Source organism: Neopelma chrysocephalum, unplaced genomic scaffold (genome assembly GCF_003984885.1).
Source record: "Neopelma chrysocephalum unplaced genomic scaffold, ASM398488v2 Primary Assembly neopelma1_98, whole genome shotgun sequence".
Classification (NCBI taxonomy): Eukaryota; Metazoa; Chordata; class Aves; order Passeriformes; family Pipridae; genus Neopelma; species Neopelma chrysocephalum.
Genome location: NW_020897761.1, coordinates 4,487,270 through 4,510,463, shown reverse-complemented (window position 1 = coordinate 4,510,463; position 23,194 = coordinate 4,487,270). Strand labels below are relative to the sequence as shown.

Below are 23,194 nucleotides of genomic sequence, written 5' to 3'. Positions count from 1 at the left end.
ATTCGTTGTGCTCATCAGAGAGGCAGTACCATGTGCATGGACTGCACTTTGCAAAGGCACTTAGCATGAGCTTGAAACCCTGACCCAAATCCAAATTAAATATTTTTCCCGCAGAAGAGGTTTATTTTAGATGAGTTTTTATCCTTACTGAGAGCATCTTGTCCTCTGCAAATTATCTGCAGGCTGAAAGTCTGTACAATTATTGTACTTATAATAAAAGGAGCTTTTGCAAATGGCAGGAAAATTTCTTCCCTGTTTTTTTCTCTTAGATGTGGTGCATTTCCTTTTCACTAATGTGACAATGAGCTGATATTTTTGAGCATTCACAAAGAAAAAGGGTCATAAGTACTGAATAGACAAAGCAGCTGTGTTCCTTTGCAATAATATTGCTCAAGTAGGCAGGAGCACCCCAGCTGCCCAATGCCTTCACTCTGACAGAGGAAGGAAGCTCAGAGGTCTCTTATTTTTGCGGGAGTAACTCCTCACTTGTCCTTGGCCCTGGGAGACGTCTCTTGCTCTCCTGCTTTGCTGGCTCCTATGGTGGCAGAGGTTGCCCTCACTTGCTTTGTGCCTCGGGCAGGGAGAGCCCAGTGTGACGGGCAGGAGAAAGTGATAGAAAATAGATTCTCTTTGGATCCATGCCCAGTGGCCTATGAAGGCTCCTTTCTCCCCCCACTGTTTTCTCCTTTGATGTGGTTGCTTTGATTTGCACTGCAGGGGCCATATGAGAGCCCTCCAGGCTGAAAGGGAGACAGGGTTTAGGGGAAGAGAATTGCCCTGCAGCACGGCCCGACCTGCTCTCTGTCCTTCTGCAGCATCCCACTGAGAAATGGATGCTGCAGGCAGCGGCTTGAGGGGAGAATAAATGTGGAACTCCAGAAAGCAGCTCCCAGCCCTTCCCCTTTTTATTTAAAATCACATTACCCCTCACTTCGAATTATTTCAATAAGAAAATAATGCAAGAGAAGACTGGTATCTGCGGGGTGGCACGGACTTACCCGCATTTGGTGAAGCTTGTGGATTCCCAGGTATTTTGGGATCTATGAGTCTATTTTCAGACTATAAACTGCACACATCCATGCCTCGTGTATTAATCTTGATGACGAGTGATACCATGGCAGGTACTCGTGTGTAATGTCAAAACAGTTACTTTTCTCAATCAAGCTTGTATCTACATGGAAAAAAAAACCCCAACACGCAGGGTTTGAGAGGCTTGATTTTTCATTTAAACCTACAGACTGGAAATAATTTTCCAGTAAAGCATATGGACCACTGGCCAGGGTGCTCTCACATTCTTTGCAAGCTGCTCTGCCCATTGCTGGCATTCATCCTGCCATGGCTACTCCCTCCTTCTAGCCTGTCATCCTTGTCTCCTAGGGTAGCTGTGAAACTGCTTTTACAGAGAACTGATCTGATTCTTCAGGCATGTCAGGTGGAGAGGCTGTCACATAGCCAGTCTGCGTGACAGCAGCAGAAGGCACCTTTATCCCAGATGTCTTCCTTCATCATCCCCAGCTAGGGAAAATAATTTGAAAAGTGACTGACAGCTCTGGAAAGAAATCCCATTTGGAGAAAATTTGGCATCTGCTTCATGAGTTTGCTTAATTTTCCTGCACCCCGGTTGTGTATATTAACATGGAATAAGAGTCTTTGTCATCAGCTCATCAATGCCAATTATTGACTGTTCTACTCATGACAGTGTTTGATGGGGGGCTGTAGCAGCAGAGACCAGCCCAAAGCTGCAAAACCCCATATGCGGTCCATGCCTCGCTGGCAGATCTGCCACAAAGCTCCAGAGATGGAGCTGAAATAATTCTCAGGGTTTGTAACCTCCTCCTTGGTATGACTCAGGATCTCAGTGTGTCCCCTGAAAGTGGCAGGATGAAGTCAGCAGAGGTGACGTGCAAAAGCAGAGGGCTTGGAGAATGCAACCCACCCACTGACTGCAGCCTGTCCGAGCTGTGAGTGACAGACAGCCCAGTCAGTCTGACGCAGACGGCTTTCTTGGGAGGTAATGTGACTCTACTTCCCAGGCAGGAGAGTGGTAGCATGATGCTGAAGAGCCCAGGAAGGGGGTGTTTTGCAGAGGGAATGAACAGCTGTGTTGGGAAGATGGTGTTGGCCTCAAATTAAATGGAAAGATGTCTCTGTGTCTCAACACCTATATGGATTGGATGGAATGTTAAATGAAGAAGAATTTTAATGCAACATCAGGGTTCTGAGTTTAAGGTGAGAAGCACCAGCCCAGGGAGCTGGGAAGGGTCCCTTCACCAAGGACTGTGTAGCGCTTCTGGGAGCTGGTCTCTGAGCTCCATGGCAGAGGGCAAGCCAGAGACTTCTGGTAGCATCTTTCCACTAGGGAGAGGCTCATCGTGCCTTGAATTTCAGGTAGCTGTAAAGCCTGCAAGATGAAGATTTAGTACCTAGAAAAACTGCACTTTGTGAAGCCTGGAGACTGAGCACTCTGGGCTTGCAGCTGGACTTTTGAGGAGCAGACTCTGCATTCATCAGGGAGATGCTGGTGCTCACGAGGAGGGGTGAGAGCCCACGATGAGCGCAGCAAATGTACTGTGAGAACGGACAACTTGGCCCTCTCTGTGAACACCAGTGTGCTGGAGGCTGCCTGTGGAATAAAGCAGATGAAATTTCAGAGCTCTATTTTCATGATCAGAAAGGCAAGCATGTCTCCCCTCTCCAAATGAGGACGGCTGGCCAGCCCTGGAAGCGTTGATGGCCCAGAAAAATCTCACATGTAAGGGTAGATGCAGCAGGAGCAGCAGGGAGGTGATGCTGTGAGATGTTGGTGATCACTTGAAGGACAGGCAGCAGGATGCTGCACTCCATAATTTAGCTGGAGAAAGCCCAGCTCAGAGAAAATCCCTCATCCCCGGGATGGGAGAAAGGAAGATGGAAGCCTGGGAGTGAGCAAGGAAGAGCTTGTACCCCATCTGCAGGGACAGGCCTGCATGGGTCCCTGTACTAGGCAGATACCAGATTAGGGCTTGTGCTGGCTCCCTGCAGCATGAACACCCCTCTTCTGTATGCACCTGAACCTTGTGCAAGCTGCCTCTCTCCTCAGAGATTTCTGCCCAGTTTTCTCCTTGGAGAGTGTTGCAGCTAACAAGTCTTTAAGGAGAGTAACAGCTCATGTTCCCTGATCTTGCCAGGTCCTTTGCAAACCCTCAGGGGCAGGCTGGGATAGCAGATTGTGCAGTGAATACTGCTGGCTGTTGCAGGGTCAGAGGGGTTTTCCTGTTGGCCTGGCAGGTGGGAGCAGGGACAGGAGTTCTTTGCTGGTGCTGCAGCATCAGGAGTTCCCTGGGGACCTCAGCCAGCTGCAGCAGCTCCGGATCTGCCAGACTGGAAGGTCTTTCAGTGCCTTTGCCCAGGGACAGAGGACAGATCTTTCAGGAGCACCTAAATATCTCAGGAGCCTGTGTGCCCTTGGCAGCCTTCGTGATGCCCCCAGTCTTACAAACACCCCACAGCACCAGTGGCAGGTGGTGGGACCCAAGCAGGCTCCAAAGCCTGCCATCCTTCCTTCCCCTCATGAGGAAGGGAAGGCAGTGGCCACTGCGGCTGCAGCAACTCTGTCAGGCTGTGAGATGCCAGAGACCTGTCTCTCTGCATTTCCTCCCTCAGCATGACCGACATCTTCTATATGTTTTGCAACACCTCTCCAGCTCTGGCACTTAGTTTCCTTTGAAAGAAATAATCCTCCTGCTCAGGATAACTTTCATAGTAGACCAGCTGGATTGTTCCATGCTGACAAAGCTGTGCAGAGCCCTGATGTGAAATACTGGAGATCATCATCTATCTTCCCAAGTAAAATGAACTACGGAGAGCTCCCAGATATGTTTTAGCTCCTTGCCAGCTTCAGCAGAGGAAACCAACCTTAGCCTGGGAGACTGGGGGACTATTTATCAGCCCACCGACTCATCCTGTCTCTGTTCGTCGTAGTTCAGGGAGAAAACACAGCATCCAGACTGCTCCAGCGGCCAAGAATTGCCTCAAGAATGCAGCCCACAGATGGAAAATAGGACACAGTACTTCTTTGTGTACAGAAGTACTCCTTTTCTAATTTGGGAGCATTCTGGGGAATTCTGACATTGCCCCTGTGAGACGAAATGCAGTGTTTTATTTGACAGTTTGCCAAGGAGACATATATCTCTGAGAAATCCATGCCCTGTCCTGTGCCTCCAGCTGGACCCTTTTAACATGTGATGTAGAGCCAGCCCTGTGCTGTCCTTTGCTTCCTTCTTCTTGCCTGCTTCCGGTGAGGAAGAGAAAGAGGATTTGGGCTGGATTCTGTGTTTCCACTGCCTGCCTTTCCCTGACTTTGCAGAAACACGAGCCCCTGAAAAACCCAGCAGACAGAAGCGTGTAATTAAGGAAAGGAGGAGCTCCAGATGACGTTGGCACCGGAGAATGGTGCTTTCGCCTCCCTCTTGGTGCTTATTTACTGCATCACTCTCTTGCTGGGGGCATGAGTCACATTGGGTCTGGTGATGGATGAAATTAGCTCCAATGTGAAATGGGAAATAAAAAGCCATTCACCAAAAAGACAGCTGCACAGGCACGGGGCTCATGGCAATGATCCTCTCTGCCTTTTTCTGCTCTTGCGCTTTTTGCAAGCAGCTCCCTTTTAATTAGATGATGGGCAGTTCTAAGTCAACTTATAAATGATATTATCAGACTAATAGAATGTGACCATATCCTGGCTTTTATCGGTCTGGGAGCTGCTGCTGGCTGCCATGGGAACTGTATTTTTCGCAAAACTCCTCAGCTCTGGCTTCTAGGCATCAAAAGGAGGGCAGGGAAGAGGCAATGAACCTCTTTATGACCAAGATGTCCTTGACTTTGCAGAGAACTGATGAGTGGTTCTCATCAGAGATCGATTCATTGGAACTTTTTCATCCCTCCTTTCCTGACCAAGGCTGTTCTTCAGCATTGCTGTTCATCTCCTGGCCCACTTCTGCCCCCCACTGTCCTGCCCTGCTGGTCACTGACCACGTTACTACATCTGGCCTGGGTGAAACCAAGAGTGACAGAGAAGGAAAGAAGAAAGAAAAGGGAGGACACTCCAGCTGAGCCACAGAGGCTGTGTGTGAGTGTGGGACAGAGCCCCTGCTGAGCTGTCCCCAGGACCAAGGCTTGGCCTCACCTTGCTCTCCCCTTCTTCTGGGATTTCAACTGCTCTAAAGAAAACCTACCTTGAGCAGAAGGGGTTTGTTCTAACAGGCTGAAAGTCTTCTTCTCTGCCTACCCACCCCTGCTTCTTGATGTCTCTTTGTCCCCTTTGATGTGTCCGTGCTCTGTTAATGAAGGCAGTGAGTGTGAAGTCCCAGGCCCAGCTGAGATCTCAAACCACCCCCTGCTGCATTGATTTTTTTACATGGGACTAATTTATTAAATCAGAGTGATGTAGGACACGATCAGAAGGAATTAAAGGCTGTCAGATTAATTAGTGTCAATCAGCACAGTTTATGGGTATTTGCTGTGTCAATCAAACTTGATATTGTGTATTTATAGGATTGCTTTTGGATCTCAAAGCTAATGCTTCACAGAGAGCTTTTCTTTCCTGAGATGCTTATTAACATAGTACAAGTCCTTCAGAAACAAGCTAAATGACATATTTAATTGTCCTTTAGGCACTGACAGTTACGGATAGATCCTTTGCTAAATCCTTCTTGGTGCTACAGCACATTAAATACCAAACTTGGTCCCATGCTCCTGAGAACTGTGCTGGATTGCATTCCACCCCTCCTGGGGCTGCCCTGCTCATGGGCATGTGTCTGCAAAGGCTGGAGCTGAAGGAGATGAGTATGGCAAGCTGCTCAACCCAGGAAAGGAGGGATTAAATTGTCACCATGGCAAGGCTTAAGCAGGGCAAGGGCAGGATTTTTTCCAAGGACAGATTGGAAATCTGATGTGGGCCATTGAGTGGTGTTCAATGGGATGTCTGGGAAAAAGAGAAAGAAGTAGAAACCTGTTGTAAACTTGATCCTGACAAAAGCAAATGCCCAGGGTACGCCCCTTGGAAAGGTTTGGTTTGGAAGCAAGGAGATCTGCTGCAGCCAGAGCATCCAAAGCACCTCTGCTGATGTCTCCACAAGGCTCCAGATATTAGATGACTGTGGGCATTGGCAACCTTTCCAGCATCCCATATGAACCCATGGAAGAAGATTGGTGCCAGCCAGCCATCAAAGCACATCCCTTCCCTTACAAGTCCATGTGCCCTGAACATCGTGCTGCTCTTGTTAATACAAAAAAAACCTGAGGAGCATGTGTTAGGATGGCACGGACACAGCTGCTATGAGCAAACACCACCTTTTAAATCCAGAGCCCCACAGCACTTGTGTTCTTTGCACTTAATAGTACTACTTTTAGGAAAAATAAATAAAGGAAGAATTCCATCAGGCACAGCCCCTGGAAAGTGCCTGATAGAGGTGTGAGGTAAAAGAGAGAAGAATGTGCCAGGCAGAGCCATCCAGGGAAGCAATGCTCAGAATTCCCAGCAGCCCAAAGCAGGGATGGCACAGGCTGCAGGGTACACCAGCTTGATGGCACTGCCTTCCCAGCAGAAAACACCTGGCCTGTTGACAGTTTTGTGTTGGCGATGTGTAAGACTCATGGAAGCACCATGCCAGTTCCTCCCTACACAGAGCTGGAGAAGGCTAAAATGCTGATCTCTCTCCCACTGACTTTTAAAGTCCTCCCTGGGTCTGAGAAAGACTGGTGTATTATTCAGCAGCCTCGTCAAATATTACAGTTCAGCCAACAAATCTGTAAGTGGTCACCATTAAATTTGTCTGCGTGATTGCCGGGGCTCATATTATTAGACTTCCAAGCTGTATAATTTTATCCTTTCTGAAAGGCTCACAGTCCTTTACCACAGCCCGTCAGGTGGAGATGTCTCAAAGACCATGGCAGGATTAACTCAGCGAGCTGGGAAGTGGAGTCATGCAATGTTTCCCAGCTCCAACACGCAGGGAATTGGTCTCCGTGCTGTGAATTGCCAGGAATGAGGAGAGGGCAGCCATTACATGGGATCAGAGAGATTTTCGTGACACACTTATTTCTGTAGTACAAAATCATGTCTTAACATCATGGCGGGAGATCCTTTGCCCAGTTATTGCTTGAAGGCATACATTTTATCTAAGGAAATGCTTAATTGCTCCTCACTGGACAGTGGTCATGGGATATTAGGCACCAATAAAAGATGACTTAAAATACAGGTTGAACACCGTTTCCAGTACAACCTAGTGGTTATGGTCACAGAACGGATTTGCTTCAGTGCATTTTTATTTTTTCCTTAATTTCCTATTGGGGCAAAGTGTGTGGTACATCTGCCATAAGCACATCCCTTCTTCCCAGCCCCAGTCTTTGCCCTGCAGCTTTCCTGATGCAAAATGCCCCATCTCCAAGGGGGCCACTGCAGATAGAGCCACACATTTTATTCCTAGCTGACGTGGGAAGAGCGTGGCCCTGACAGATAAAATGAGGCTGCATGATGCTCACCAGGAGCATGGAGATGCCAGTTGCTCTGAGGAAATGGATACTGGAGGAAGCATTAATATTCCAGGCCACCATGTCTCCCTGCCATCTGTTGTACCAAAAAAAGGATGCCGAAATATACTTCAAAATCCCCTGCAAGAGAGAAATCTCTGGATGCTATTTCTACAGCAAGCTGTTGGAGACTTGCTAAATCATCTTTCTCCCTTCCAAACAAACCATTTTCCAGAGCTGCCCTGCCTTGAGGAGATGGGTTTGGTAGCTGTGAGGCGCGTAGGACTGTGATTATATGTGCTGGAGGTGCATGGTGTGCTCCAGCACACCTAGTCCAGCTATTGCTGCAGAGAAGGATGAGACGGAAACCGCGCGCTCTCCAAAGCAGTGAGACGGGATGAGGCAGGGATCTGCAAGCTGGCAGTCCTTGTGGAGCAGTTTGCTCCTGAGCAGGCAGTAACATTTAAAGCTTTTTTCATTTCCTGAGATGTCTGACGAAAAAGATGTTCCCCCAAAGCACCTGCAGACTGCTGGAGGCCCCCGTGCTGCCCTTTCTCCTGCTAAAAGCCCTTCCACCAAGGAGCCATCTCCTCCAAACGCCAATGTCCTTTTGCCAGAAGGAGATCAGGAGGAAAATGTTATGAGGATTTCCTCTTTATTTGGCACTGGGGACTCTCCCAGTATAACACACTTTCTGACGATGGCCCATCGCCCTGTCTCCTACTATGTGCAGGTAAGGATTTATGCAATTCCAGGTGCCAGTCTCACTAAAGAGATTAATGAGAGATAATGTCTTACAAAGAGGTTTATTGAGTTCTCTGAGTTCATTCACCAGCTGTGAAGTGAAACATCTGAAAACAGTTTTTGAATACTAAGTTCTCTCTGGCGCCAGTGAAGAAAAAGGAAACAGTGCCTTTTTCTGCTCAAGGTATTTATTCTGCTGGACAGAGCAGGATTCATGTGCAGAGCCTTGGGAGATGAGATGCTGGGTTATTAAATGCCTGCTGGCATGGCCCACCTGGGGTGCAGGAAAATGTGCTTGGTGGCAGTTCAAGGTGCTGAACTCTGGTTCTCAGCATCCTCAGCCCCCAAGGTCTTGCGAGTGATGGCTTGTTATTTCATGGCAGATTTGAAGAAGCAGGGGAGCCCTGGAGAGCAAGGCAAGAGTGATCACTCACCTATAGCGACGTAAAGGCACTAGGAAACGGATTTGTGGCTACAGCACCCTGGAGACCTTGCTTCTGCTGGCCTTATGGCATGAAATGTTGATTTGGTGAGGCAGTATGTCTTCTGCCTCATTATGCTTCAAGGGTGGAGAAGGAAGGTCCTTCCTTGGACCTCAGTCTGTGCCAGGCACCTCATTACATGGGTCTTCTTGGCTTGGTTCTTGGGACACAAGGAAGCTTCTTGCTCCTTCCCTCTGCCCTACCCAAAAGCCAAGCAGAAGCCCAGTGCTGCTTCCTGCACCTGCGTGCTGGGCTGGTGCAGAGGCCAGTGCCCTCACTGGCATCACCCAGCAAAATACCATGTAGCCACACAGACTGAGAGGCTGCTGGTTTGCTGCAGCTGGTTTTCTTCCTCAGTGTGTTGTTGCTTTGAACAGAAGGCACCCTTGCTTGGGTTGGAGGAAATGGGTTGCAATCAGTAAAATGTCTTTTAAAAAAATCTTACCTCCATTAGCAATTGGGCAGGTGGCTGTGCAGGGACCTCTGGGGTGCATCTCTGTATGCAAATACTGGTCATGAGGCAATAATTATGCTCCTCTCCCATCTCAGGCGCATTCCTACCCTGCCAATGGATCATTCTACTAATTTTCATCTCTGTTGCACTTAGTGTACCATGCCCATAACGTGTTTGTGTTTCTGCACAGACATTGGGGTACATTAGCTGGGAAGAGTCAAGCAGGAAACCCACAGCTGTAAGGATGGATTTTGGCAGATTATTTACCATTTCCCATGTTACAGCAAGTCCCCAATGAGGCATGTGGGCTTTTCCTCTGGGATACACCACTGGGAAGGATCTGGGCATTTTCATCCCTTATTTTTTTGATTTACACTTTGACATCCCTTCCTTGGAGGTGACTTCGGTACTATGTGCAGCAGTTTTCCTTCAAAATCGCCCTCCTGACAGCATCCTAGCAAGAGGACTGCTGCTTCTTCACATCCTGATGAAGAACTTGCAAGAAATTTTTTTGCAAATGCCTTTTGCTGTAACATCAGCAGAGCTCACATAAAAACAATCTACAGTACTCGCTCTTTCCTATGACTGGTCTATGTCTTCCAGCAGCTATAAAAGAGGGCAATCAATATACCTTGCCAGGGTTTTTTTAATGCTTCTCGAGCCATTATGGTCATAATGCTTCTTCAGGCTGCAGTGTCAATACACTTGAGACATGAACATGTCAAAACCACATAAAATCTTTATTAAGGTGAAGTTAAATGAGCAAGCCCAAATCAGTAACTTTAATGGATATTATCCTTCAAGGATGCCAGACCTAAAAACCAGACACAGCTGAAAAATCCAGGGCATTCAAAGTTAGGATTGTAATTGATGAGAAACTTTAACTTTTGCCAGAGAGCCTGGGCAGGAGGAATTTAGGAGGATGGGAACTGCTGTCAGTGTGCTCTGGACACTTGCCCTTTGTTTTCTATTGCAGCATTGGCCTGAACTAAAAAAGTGCAGCAAATCTGGGGCAGGCACGAGGAAAGCAGTTACTATTCAGTTTCTCTCTGCTCAACAAATAAACCCAGACTGAACAAAAGATTAAAAAATTACTTATTTATATATGGTTTGAGGTGACAGTGCATGGAGCTGCACCAGGTGGCACCAGGATGCACAGCATCCCATGGGGAGAGGACACGAGTTTCACAAGGCGGAATGGAAAGTCTCTCTACCCTGCCCAGGGAAACACAACCTGACAGCCTCGATCCCTTCAGCGTGGTGCTTCTGCAGCTGGGCTGTGCACACAAGCACAGTGCGCTTGAAGGGGGAAGCAGAGCAGTGCAGGTTAGGAGACAAAGTATCCCCCTGCTCCACCGCCCATGGGACAGCATTTCCCTGTGCCTTGCTGTGGTTTCCTGTAGCCAAAGCAGCCTCTGCCCCCCACTCTTTCCTGGGGCTGCTTTAGGAGCTGATGCTCTCAGGTACCCGCAGAGAGTGTTTGTCTGGGGTTAGGGCTCTAACTGCTCCCCTAAGTGCTCCCCTGGCACCCGTCAGCAGCTGTGCCCCGGGTCTGGGGGCTGCCCCTGGGCTCTGGGAAGTTCCAGGGTGGGAGTGGTAATTAAACTTCAGGAAACAGAAGCAGATGTTGGGCTGGGAGAGCAGCCTGTCCCAAGGCACCCTGCTCTTGACGTGTGGTTTGCAAAGTCTTACCCTGCAGAGAGCCTTGCAGTGCCATCCTTGTGCTGCATCACCCTGCGGGGTGTATTTCTTCTCCAAAACTCTCCCACGCACTTTCAGGCCCTGCAAAGTCACCAGTGCCAGGCCCACGTGGAGAATCTGGCTGCAGGACTGTAGGGTGCTTTTGGCTCAGTGCCTGCCACCCTCCTCCAGTCTTGCACGGGGCTGCAGCATCAGATATTTTCATCTGCCAAAAGGAGACTTTCAGAGGACAAGAAGGATATGTGAGAGCTGCCAAGTACCCCGGGAAAGGAAAGCTACAGCTTGAGCCCCACTCGGCTCCCTTGGCTTGTGAAGCAGGCCAGCACATGGGTCAGTGCAGCATCAAGGGGCTTGGGCTGCTGTGGGCTGGGTGAAAGCTCCCAGGAGGATAAAATATCTTGTTATTCAGCCTGAGGCAGTGAGGAGGTAATGCAGGTACCATGAGGCTGTTGGAACACAAGAGCTGGGTCCAGGCTCTTCTCACAGATGGTGTCAGGCTTGCAGCAGTACAAGCCCATTGCTACCTCTTTGTCCAAATGTTGGACAGGGGGACAGGACCCAGCTGGATTTGTCTGGGCTTGATGTGTCACAACAGCCTGCATGGCTTGCTTTGCTCCACTTACTTGTGAGCTCTTGTTTTGCAGTTCTGCAATGGTTGGGACATGAATGGGTACAGTGCAGCCCACTGCCGCTGCCCAGGGATCATCTGTGGCTGTGCAGGACTGAGACAATTTGCTGACCTTTGAGAGCAGTCCAATAGGAAGGCTCAGAGAGGCCTGAGTTTTGAATCTCCAAAGGGTGCCATCGCTCAGTGTCCCCTGCAAGCTACGGGGTGGACCTGGCTCCTCCAGGAGTTATCACTTGGCTTGGAAGGAGGTGTAGCTTCAGCACTACCCAGTGAGTCAGTAACAGGGAGGACAGCACCATTTGGGCCCCCAAAGCACCACTGGCCTCCCCCCACCAAGGGCTCCCTTGTGCCCACGGGATGTTTTTGAATGGCAGCAAGGGATCCTGCCCCCTTGGATTTTCCACTGGAGGGCTGGGAATTTGCATCCCTCCTGCATTATTATTTTTCTGCTTTTGCTTCAGCAGGTGGGATTCTATAGCTTGCCAGGAGGATTTCGTTTTTCACAAAGGAGCTCCTTTGCCAATACACCTTCTCAGTGGAAAGCTGAAAAATTGCTTGGTTCCAGCCTATTTAGTTTTAATTGTTTCCTTTAGTTCTCATTGCCCACGGCAAAATATCACCTTCCCCTAACAACCAGACAGGCTGGGAGCCAGTCACCCTGCCCAGCCACCGTGCCATCCCTCCTGCTGGTCCCTAGGCTTCCAGAGGTCTTTTCTCTGCTGGCAGGGGTGGATTTCAGGGGGGAGGCATCACCCTCAGAAAACACCAGGCAGAGAACAGTTGCACTGCTGCCACTGCTGTGCTCTCTCCACATCTCTGAGGTCTTTTCTGGCTGCTCTGACTCTCCCCCCTGCTCACAGACAATTTCCATGCTGCCTTTCCCAACTAGCTCACCTCTCTCCTGCTTCCCATCCTTCCTCCAGCAGCTGCTGTGGAGAGGCCAGCTTGGAACTCTTCCTTCCAAGAAGGCTTTGAGAAGAAAGTGTTGTGTTGCAGAGTAAGAACATGACGCACAGAGCCCCTGGGGACGCTGAACAGCAGAAGATGAGAAAAGCCTCTTCTCCCTCCCCTCACCACAGAGCTCATGGGCTTTGAGCACCTGTGAGCTCAGGTGCCTTTATGGGAACAATGCCATGCACAGCATCCCAGGTGAGCATCGCCTCCAGGACCTCTGCTCCAGCTTCTGCTTCTAATGCAGCCCTTCCCCAGGGACACCCCTCTCCACAAAGACAACAACTCCATGTCAGCAATGGAAAGCAGGGTCTTGCAACCTCAGGAAAAATCTTGAGGGGACTCCTAAGCCTTCCTGGAGGTTACGGCACAAGGAGGATACAGCACTATTCCCTTTCCAGACAGACTCCACTCAGGGGGCACAGTCAGACATCCCCCCAAGCAACCTTAGCAATAGATCAGGCTCAAGGAATAATATATTGGAATATATTATAATAATATATATTATTATAATTGGAATATATTATAATAATATATAATAATATATTATTCCACTATAAGGCATGGATGCAGAGCTAGCTATCAGGGTGAGACAGAATGAAAATACACACAGCGACCCGTCACAGTAACCCCCCAGATAACTGATTTTATCCCCAGGATAAAATACCACTGTATCAGGGTGCAGCCTGATGCTGGGCACTACCTGATCTGGTACATCCCAGACAAGGGCTGCACAGCATCATGCCAGAGATTTTCCTGAGGGTTTTCCTCTGCTCAGTTCTGGGGAAGAGCTATAAAACAAAAGCTCATAAATTAATGACCTAAAGAGCAGCAGAATGCTATTAGATACTAGGGAGTTAATTGCACCGATGCTAATCGCATGTATTTTAATGGAATCAGTAGAGATGTAATATGTAATTCCACAGGTATTCCAGAATAATTTAGCAATTTAATTAATTTCTGCTAATACCTTTTAAATCACCTACCCTCTTCCTCTCATGTTCTCTGAGGAAAACAGGGAAGAAACTTTTCCAGTTGGCTAAATCTATTGCAATCTCACTATTATTGGCAAAGATATCATTTTATTTCTCAGTGGATTTATTACCATTAGAGTCATCCCTGGGTGACAGGGAGGACAAGCAGGACTGTGATAATCTGGTCCTAAATTTGGAAGTCTGGATAAGGGCTGGTTGAAATGTTTTGGACAGATCATGATGGGCTGAAAAGATGGAAACAAAAATGACTTGTGGATTTAGGTCAAATTCAATGAGCAGAGCCAAGTGAAAATATGGAAGAGAAATGTAAACAGCACCAGGCATTTTATTCCATCTCCTCAATATGAAATGTTTGGTTTAGAAAAAGCAAAAATATCCCACTTCAGCATGTTTGAGATGCAAGTTTTCTGCTTGTCTCTTTGTGCCTCCCCTCAGGCTCAGGCAGCTGCGAGGCGCCCAGCCCCAGGGCAGCATTTCAGCTGGAAAAATTATTTATTTCCCTTTTGCACTCACCACTCAATGACTTCAGGGCACAGCACCTTGTGACAGCACTTGGTGGTCCGGGGGAGATGGACAGAGGAGGAGACAAGTGATTTGGGTTGCATGGGAGCTGCCCCCATCCCTCCCCACACTGGCAGGAAAGAGACCACCAGAAGCCATTGCTCTCATGGGGCTTTTATTATCTGTCTGGCCCTCACCTCCCACCCCGCTGCTCGTGGCCGGTTGAGCCCGTCAGCACTACCCATGCCAGCAGAGGAGACCCCAGCTCAGCCATCCCCAGTCCCAGCCACCTGCTCAGGGCACCACATCCTTCCAGGTTCTTTTTGTGGGATTTTTTTTTCCAAATATTTATTTTAAAAATATAGTAGCTGTGGAAAGCAGCCCTCTTTAAAAACGCTCAATGCCGGAGTGAAATGCATCATTGCCATCCTTATCACTAAGCCCTCCTGGGTGCCCGTTCCTGCCAGCAGCAGTGCTGGGGATCTGGAGCATCCGCACCGGCTGCTGCAGGCAGGGAGGCTCATGATGGCAGGGAGACAGAGAGGGACCCTTCTGAATATAGAAATATTGTGCTGAGTTGTTTGGAGTCAATGAAATACATAAAACACCAGCATTAGATTAGCTTCAGCTTGTCAAATATTGCTCCCATCAGAGTTGGCGTAGTGCGCTGGTGGAGGCACTGTCCCCCTCGTCCCAGGGCAGGAGAGCCACGCCAGCCTCCTGCCGTGCTCCCCATTGCAGGGCTTCCTGCTCTTGCCCACCACAAGGACACCAGCCCCCAGGGCAGCCCAGTAGCCCACGGGGCCCATATAAATAGGAAACTGTAAACACAACCATTGGAGATAAGAGACAGCTACGATCACAGGGTTTACTGCTTCAGATGTTCCCCCCCTTCCCCCCCCAATCCACACCCCTATGCCCCTGTCCCCACTCCATAAAAAGGACTCCAGTAACAAAATCTTCGATCCAGGCTTGGAGTAAAGGTGAGGTGCTCGGGGAGTAAAAAGGGACACTGCAACCTTAGCGGTCTTTGCTCGGGAGGGGAGATTGTGGCAGGAGGGAGAAAGAGGGTTAGCTGGTTCAGGTCCTTTGCAAGTACATTTGGTTTGTCTGGAGGACTCCTAGGGTTATACCTGAGATGAAGACGTCTAGAGGACACTCCACAGCTCAATTAAAACACGGTTGGTGTTTCTGTGCCCAGAAGAGCCCTCCCTGCCGGGATGTGTCGGTTGTGCTCGCACCAGGCAGCAAGAAAGCAGCATCCCTCCTCTGCTCAGCACGGGGCTATCTGAACCAACACTTGGCTGGGCATCCCTCATGTGTCAAGGATCTCGCTGGTGGGCGATGGCTCATGAGGGATGCCCTGCGTGCTGTGGATGGTCTGGTTGTGCGAGAGGGAGTTCTGCTGGAGCTCCAGGGCAATGGCATTCTGGGGGAACTCCTTCACCTGCCGCTTGTACTCCAGGAAAGTGCACGCCTTGGTGGCAATTGCGATGATGTTCTTGCCAATAAAGATAGTGGAGACCCTGCTGTCCTGGAACAAGATCATGTTGATGGCCCGGATGAAGATGGTGACGATGTTAATGGTGACCAGGCTCAGGACGGGGTAGAGCATCATTTTTTGTGGGGCAATGTGCTCCCCTTGCATGCTGATCTCACTGAGGGACACGCAAGGCAGGATCAGGAGGAGTATGTAGCAGTAGAAGAACATGAGCCCCTCTGCCCAGATGGGCAGGCCAGTCCTTTGTGGCTCCCACAGATTGGCCTGTATGTCCAAGATATCCAGCAGGTCGAGGGCCACCCAGAAGAGGCGCCCCCGCAAGTCCTCTTTCTTCCGAAATGTCCGTATGTATTCCATGCTGTCCAAGGCCACCAGCACCAGGTAGAGCCCTGGCACACAGATGGAGAGCAGTAGGGTCAGGGCTTTCCTGGCCACTGTCTCCAGGTTCTTCTTGTCTGCTTTGTAATTCTGAAAGATGAAATACAGCTTGATCTCCAGCACGAAGATGTAGAGGAACCACAGGATCATGGCGTAGCCCCGCTTGGCTGTCTTCACCTCGGCCCCCACCCACACGGCCACGTAGCGCAGCACGATGAGGAAGCAGATGTCCCCCACCAGCACGATGATGCAGACACCGATCTTGCGGGGCCCCTGGTTCTGCTCCACCAGGTAGGCGTCCATGAAGGCCATGCTGGTCATGATGACGATGGTGGTCAGACAGACGTGGCGCTTGTCAGGTGGTGGCAGCACCATGGTGAGGCGAGCAGCCCTCCGTCCCTCCGCACCAGCACTAGGGGAGCGGTCCTGCCGGCGGTGCACGGAGGGACATCCACGGTGAGCCCAGGGACCAAGGGTCGCTGCGTCCCCCACCCCCACCCCAGGAAGAGGTGCCTGGAGGAGCAGTGGCTCTGCTGGCAGCCCCGGTCTCCCAGGGCTCGGGGCTGTCCCTGCAGACCCTACCCCAGCTCTTCGCCCTTCGCTGGCTGTGCCCTGCAAGCACCGCGGCTCTGCCCCCAGCCCAGGGCTGGGTGAGCAGCCCAGCCCCAGGCACCCTCTGCCACCAGCAGCCAGGGCTCACGGACGTGCAGGTCCTCCTGAAGGAATGTCCCTCCTCTGTAGTGCATCCCCCATCGCTGTCAGGCTCTCCAGCAATCCTATGGTACTAATATACTTCCAGGCTCCAAGCCCAAAATCCTGGTATAAATCCCTGGAAACACAGTAGGTGAATGGGCAGCAGGCAGAGAGGAGCTCTCGCTCTTCCCAGCAAGACTCCACGTTCCTCCAGGGCCTTGGGGGTTCCCGCTGTGTCCTCACGGGGAACCACCTTCACACCTATTCCCACAGGGCTGTGCTGGGCTCCTGCTGCTCTGCGCTGTACACGCATCCCTCCATCCCTGGAAAAGATAGAGAATGAGTGTTAGGGTCCCTCTGTGTGCTGAGCATGGGATGGTGAGGATGACATCCCCCTCAGCTCCCAGTACACCTTGGCATGAACCGGGCTCCCACCAGGTACCATCCCACCACAGGGGTACCCACCACCGTGCCCTGTGTGTGACGATGCAGAACAGCTCTTTATTGAGTATGAACACAGCACAGGGTGTCCTGCATGGAGACACAGCATGCTGCCCTTACACAGGCACTCTCTGTCCAAAACTCCTTGGCAAGCTCATGCCCTGGGTGCTCCTGCTGTCTCTGCAGAAGACACACAAAACCACGATGCCAGTGGAGACAGGCAGGCTCACAGCACCCCAGCTCCAGGTATCCCAGCCCAGCCATGTCTCAGCTGCAGTGCAGAGAGAGATTCAAGTGCTCTGCAGAGGTTCCAGCCTGGGGACAGTTCTGCTAAATTATGGCCATGGCATTCCAACTACTGAGTAGCTCACAGGGTGTGGGGCACGTCCCTCCTCGATTAAGGGTGAGGGCAGGGCTGGCACAGCGGGATGAAGCAAAGCTGTCCCAGTGGTGGCATGAGGTCCCAGCAGCTTTCTGGACTGGCTCACGGCCACAGCTCCTTTTCGCCATGCTGCACCTGGCTATTTAACTTGTTAATCTTTTCTGTGCAGGGAACACACTCCCAGAAGTGAATAGATCCCAGTGCACTCAAGAGTGCTACCAAACTGCTTAAACAGAGATAGATCATGATCACAGCCGGAGACGCCCATCACATGCCATGTGACAGGTAGTCCTATGTGCATAGCAGCTCTCGGGAAGTGTGTGACCCCACAGATCTCCCTACAGATCCCCCCCCAACTCACCCTGCGGTACCTGGCCACTGTGGTCACGTACTCCCATGGATCCTCATCTCTCATGCAACTTGCACCTTGCCAGTCCTCCATACCACACCCACTGGTGGAAATGGCTGCCAGGCTGCTGGGTCTGCAAGCGCTCCCTGCCCAGCCTGCTGGGGTTAGGCTGAGTCTTGACCTGGATTTGGAGGGCTGCAAAGGTGCCAACCTGAACCCTGAACATTCCTTGGGGCTCGGGAGCATCCCTTCTTATAGGAGGGGAACCAGGACCTGCTGAGAGCCCTGGGAGCTGCCAGAGATACTCAGTGGCACTGCTCCTGCTCCCCACCACTAGCTTACCAAGGACACTCGCAAACCTGAGCACTCTCATCTTTTAGGTGGAGATAGAAGGGAAGAAGCCAAGCCCAAGGAGATGTAAGCCATTAAAAACCTGCCCTACTTTGCAGCTGCTTATGTTTATGGAGCCTCATTTAAATTAAAGCTGGATTCTCTCCTGCTTCAGGGAGAAAAAAAGAACAAAGAAGAGAAAGTGGGAAGCCAGATGAGTCAGAGCCAGCCCTGCCGTGTGCCTGAGTAGGTGGACAGCAGGGAAGTGTGTACCTGTGCCCTTGTTCCCAAAGGATGTGGCAGGAGAGGATGCGGTGCTCAGTAAACGTCACAACACGGGACTTAAATATGCTGCCCCAGCCAGGACCTTCAGTTGCTCTTCTGCTGCCCTACTCATGCCCAGCAGAGAAAACTGGTGTGTTAAAATAATTTCTCAAGCAGGAATTGCTCAGAAAGAAGCCTAAAATGATGTGGGAAGTCATGACTACCGCTACATGGTGCTTCCCAGGCAAGGCATTCCCTGCAGCCCCACTCTCACCAGCACAGTTCTCTGCAATGTCTCGTAGCTGCTGTTTGGGGCTTCAGTTTATTCTTTCTTGAGCTTTCGGATAAAAATATACAGCCATTGCTGTAACTGCTTTGAAACTCATGCCAAGTTTTACAGGGGATTTATAGCCAAGGATGGATAATTCCAGATAAATTAGGTCTTTCAGGAGGGAATGGTGGGGTTTTTCTTTCACCCTGCAAGTATTTATGCCTTCAAAAGACCGCAGTTATTTAAAGGGCAGTGGGTTGCAGCACAGCACGGTAAGGTTAGGAAGCAGCTTGCTGGTAAATTCTGCCCTCTGCCCTGCGCGTTACTCGTGTGGTCTGGGAAGCTGGGGGAAGGCACAGCTCCCAGTCCATGCTCTCCTCATGCCTTCATGAAAGCAGACCCAAAACCCCTTCCTGCCTCTCAGCGAATACCCAGGGCGTTGAACGGTGTTAATTCACCGTGTTTACAACAGCAGCCAACAAGCCTTTAACCACCGGTGCTGAGGAGATCAAATGGCAGATTCTTCCCTCACATCTGCTCCTGAACAATTCGTGGCAGCTTGGGATGGGTTTGATAAACATGTCCATTTGTTGCAGTGACCTTTTGGAGCAGAGGAAGGGGATGGAAGGGCTGAGATGAATCACAGGACTCGAGCGCTGCTTCCTCTTGGGTTAAATCGTACCTTACCCAGGGTTAGCACCTCTCTTGCCTTTTGCAAACAGTTTCTAAGCACTTGCTGTGGTGCAAGCCCTTCTCCTTATTTTTCAGCTGTGCAATAGCTGTTTTCCCCACCTCTTGCAGCCCCAGTGCTGTCTGGAAATACATCTCTGCCCACCCATGGAGCAGATCTTGCCCATTTGATTGATGTGTGACCATCCTACCAGGGAGGGGGCACGTAAAACTCTCAGAGGACTATTAGAGAAAAGTAGGTAGTTTTTAAACAACCATTACTCCAGGAAATCCTGATTTATAACTTTTAAATGACTGCATCTGACAATACATTCAGAAACTGTTTGAAAACTGTGCTGGATAAACAAGACAATAAGCATTACAGAGAGCCACAAGAGCACATCTGAGGCAAATATTTGTTTAGACAAGTAATCACAAAACTTTCTTCCTGCAGAAATTGTTGTCAATAAAAGGCAGCTCACCTGAACACAACAAGCTTGGAGCGTTATGCCACTGAGCCAAGCTGGCAGCTTCCTCTGGGATGGGATCTAACAGCCTATGTATCCTGCTTGGTGCCAGTACTCCCATGAGCAAGTACTGCAGTGATGCTTCAGTCTTGGCAACCATGGGCCTCCTTACCAGGACAAAATTCAATCCCTAATTGCATATTCTCCTCTAATTCTACCCTACACAAACAGCTCCACTGCACTGGAGTGAGCAAATGCCCTCAATAACACCCACAGCATCTTGGGACCAGCTGACAAGGCTCAGCCCAAGAGCAGCATCCAGTCCCACCAGTGAAGACCAGCAGCATGGCATGGGGATAGGCAGTATCATGTCCCCTCTCCATCTCTGGGGCGTGCTTGGGGATTCCCCATTTCCCAGCCCAGCCTGCCCTTTCCCAGCTTCCCCGAAGGATGGGAGAAGCTTCAGTGGGATTGGGGGAGCTGTGATTTCCTGGGAAGATTCAGGGGTCCTGCAGATGGGTCCAAACACAACTGAAGGGTAGGGTTTGCACTCTCATCTCTGCCCTGTTTCCTCTGGCACTGAGGAAAAGCGAGCAGCATCAGTGCAAGCCAGCCCCTCCCCTATTACTCTGGTGCCTCTGCTCTGGCTGAGGAATTATTTCTTGGTCTTGCACCAATTTTTCCAGCCTTCCCGGACACTATAAAACACCTGTGGTTACCCAAGGACGTGCGCTCACAGCCTTGCTTCACCACCAGCCCAGGCAGTTTGGAAGAAAATTAAACTGTGCTTTTTCCTGCAATGCTGGTGGCTCATTGCGGTGTGATTAATTACCACCAGCTCTGCCCTTACCGGCGCCTGCAACCCGCAGACACCCATCACAGTGCCCTCCTGCACCCTCTCCTGCCTCTGCTCGCTGCCCGTGCCCAGCACCACCTGGCACAGCACCAGGCACTGCACCCAAGAGCAGTGGGGGTACAGGGACATGCCAGCATCCCTGTGCACCTTCACAAATCCCACCTCCCCGTCTGGGGAGCAAGGGGCCACAGACAAGCCTGGAGGGCTTGTGGAGCCATTGGCAAAACAGTCTCATTAATGCCAGCAGGCGCCTCCCGAACACCAGCTCTACCTGGCAAATTAATTTAAATTATTTAGGTAATTTGAATTCTGTCTATAAAAAAAAAAAAGAGGGGGAGTGAGACAGAAGTATACACAACACACTTCCCAGGTAGTTAGGATGCCGCATTGCTTAAGGCTTCATTTGCACTTTAATTGCTTTGATTTATTCCAGCTTTCCTGAGTGTAAATCTGAAGCTCCCCCTCACTCAGTCCTTCAGCCCCCTGGAGAGCTGCTGCTCCACCAAGCCCTTTTGCTGCCTGCCATGCCCCGTCCCCAGTGTGAGGCAGGAGGAGGACTTGCCGGGGACTGGGGGGCAGCTGCAGCAGAGCCACCAAGGCGATGGCATTGCTCTCTGGCAGCCGGCTGTGCTCCAGGGAGCAGCTGAATTGCAGCCAAGCGATCTGCTCTTGGCAGAGGTCAGGGCAAGGAAGCCCGTTCAAGGCTGTTCATCTCTTTCATGATTTGTGACCCCAGAATTATTTGTGAGGATGGGGCTTACAGGCAGGGCAAATTCTCCTCTGACTGAGAAAAACCTATAAACCATGTCATCCCCATGCCATTGCATGTTCCTGCTTCACCTCACTGACAGTCGGTGCTGGTGGGTGTTTGGTTCAGCCTCACTAACCTGCAGGCTGAGATTTCACCTGCCCCCCCCCAGCAGTCCCTGGGGACTGACAGAAGGAGGATGCTCATACCCTGTGGGAGGTTGCTGCTGGGCAGCGGCTGCACCCTGCCCCCTCCAAGGCATCCGGGATCTCAAGTGCATCCTGTGAAGGAAATGAGATTGAGGAAGATTTTTCCGGACCCTGCCCACTAATTGTGTCTGAAGGAGGAAACAGCCCACTTGCTAATGATTACAGATAGTTTACTGTGTGGGCACATTAAGAAGTGGGGAAAGAGCTGCAAACTGTTCCCAGAACCTGCCCAAAATAAACAATGCAATGTCAGACAAAACCAGCTCCTGCTTACACCAGTGAGTGCATCAACTGTGCTCTCATGCTGCAAACACCCACAGTCCCCTTTGGGGTTCACTTCACCCCCCTTTCCCAAAAACAAATCCAAGCAGAAGGTATCAGAACTGTTCCCTGAGTCGAGAAAAAATAAAACCACCCTCTCAAACAGATCATTTTGTTGATGGGGTGGGGAACTGCTGCCTGCCCAAAGCAGAGCCCTGTACAGAATAGATGGATGGCCTTTTTATTCCCAGTCCTGTCCCCCGCAGCCATCCTGGTCAGGGCTCTCTCACCAACACAGGCAGCTGCAGCTGCCGGGAACATCTCCCCATTCACAAACACACTGAATTTGACGATATTTGACAGATGTGTCATAAAAAAATAGGCTTTTCAGATGTTTCGCGTATTTAAAAATAGTTAAAGAAGGTAAATGATTCATTCTGACTTGTATGTAAAATGTGAAATTATAATACTATGTTTTGACTCTACCAAAACAATTTACCATTTTCTAAGCAAAATGTTTCTGTAGAGGAATTTCTTGATGTTTCCAAGTTGGGTGCATTTTCAAGATTTTGTTCTGATCTGGATCAAACCCCAGATTTAAAAGTGTCAAAATCTCCCACGGTTTGTTGCTTTCTTGCCAAAAGGGGCATGTTTGGTAAACATCTATCTGCATGTGCGTTTGCCACAGTGGGACATGCACATGGACCTCAGCGCCTGTGGAGTGCAGGTCCTGATTTTGGAGCTGTCCCCATCCTCTTCTCCCTACTGCAGGCTCCTTCCACCCTCTGCTCTCCCTTCAGCAGAGCTTTCCTCACCAGTTCTGGGGCATTTCTCTCTCTGCTACCTCGGGGGTCCTCCTGGGCCTTCTGCTCCTCTGCCAAAGTCCTTCAGCACTTTCCCCATGTCCCTGCACTCCCAGTCCCAGTGCTCCTGCAAATGCTGTGCTCAGCACTGGCTCTCTCAGTGGTGTCAGACTTGCCCCTGCCAGGGGATTTTGACCCAACCATACCATTTTTTTTGTTTGGTTGGTTTTTTCCAGGCTTTTTCTCCACTTTTTTTGAGATGCTGTTGGATTTTAGGTATTTCCTCCAGTACGCTTCCAGCCCACCCTACAGTGTGCTGCCAGTAGGTATAACAAACAACCTCGCTGGTTCCCTAGCCAGATCACTTGTGACAGTGCCAGCTCCTCAAGCAGCTCCTGTCCCCTGCCTAGGAAACTATTTTGCTTTCATCTGAAGATGCTGTGCCATCCTTGTGCTGGGAACAAAGGCACTCAGTGCACAGAACCCTTCCTCCTCCAGGCATGGCAGGGCTGACAGTGCACCTGCAACTTGCATTTGCACAAGTCATGTCACTAAAATACAGCAACACATCAGCAGCTTTGACCTCTGCTGGTACCTTCCTGGATAG

The 23,194-nt window shown here is 50.3% G+C and overlaps 1 protein-coding gene across 1 annotated transcript; it reads right to left on the bottom strand.

Annotated features, from left to right (window-relative positions):
- Window positions 1-9,926: 9,926 nt before the first annotated feature.
- Window positions 9,927-16,857, bottom strand: TMEM121 (transmembrane protein 121). The gene has a single exon (XM_027694696.1). The coding sequence runs from the start codon at window positions 16,217-16,219 to the stop codon at window positions 15,281-15,283; it is 939 nt and encodes a 312-aa protein (XP_027550497.1). The 5' UTR covers window positions 16,220-16,857; the 3' UTR covers window positions 9,927-15,280.
- Window positions 16,858-23,194: the final 6,337 nt, after the last annotated feature.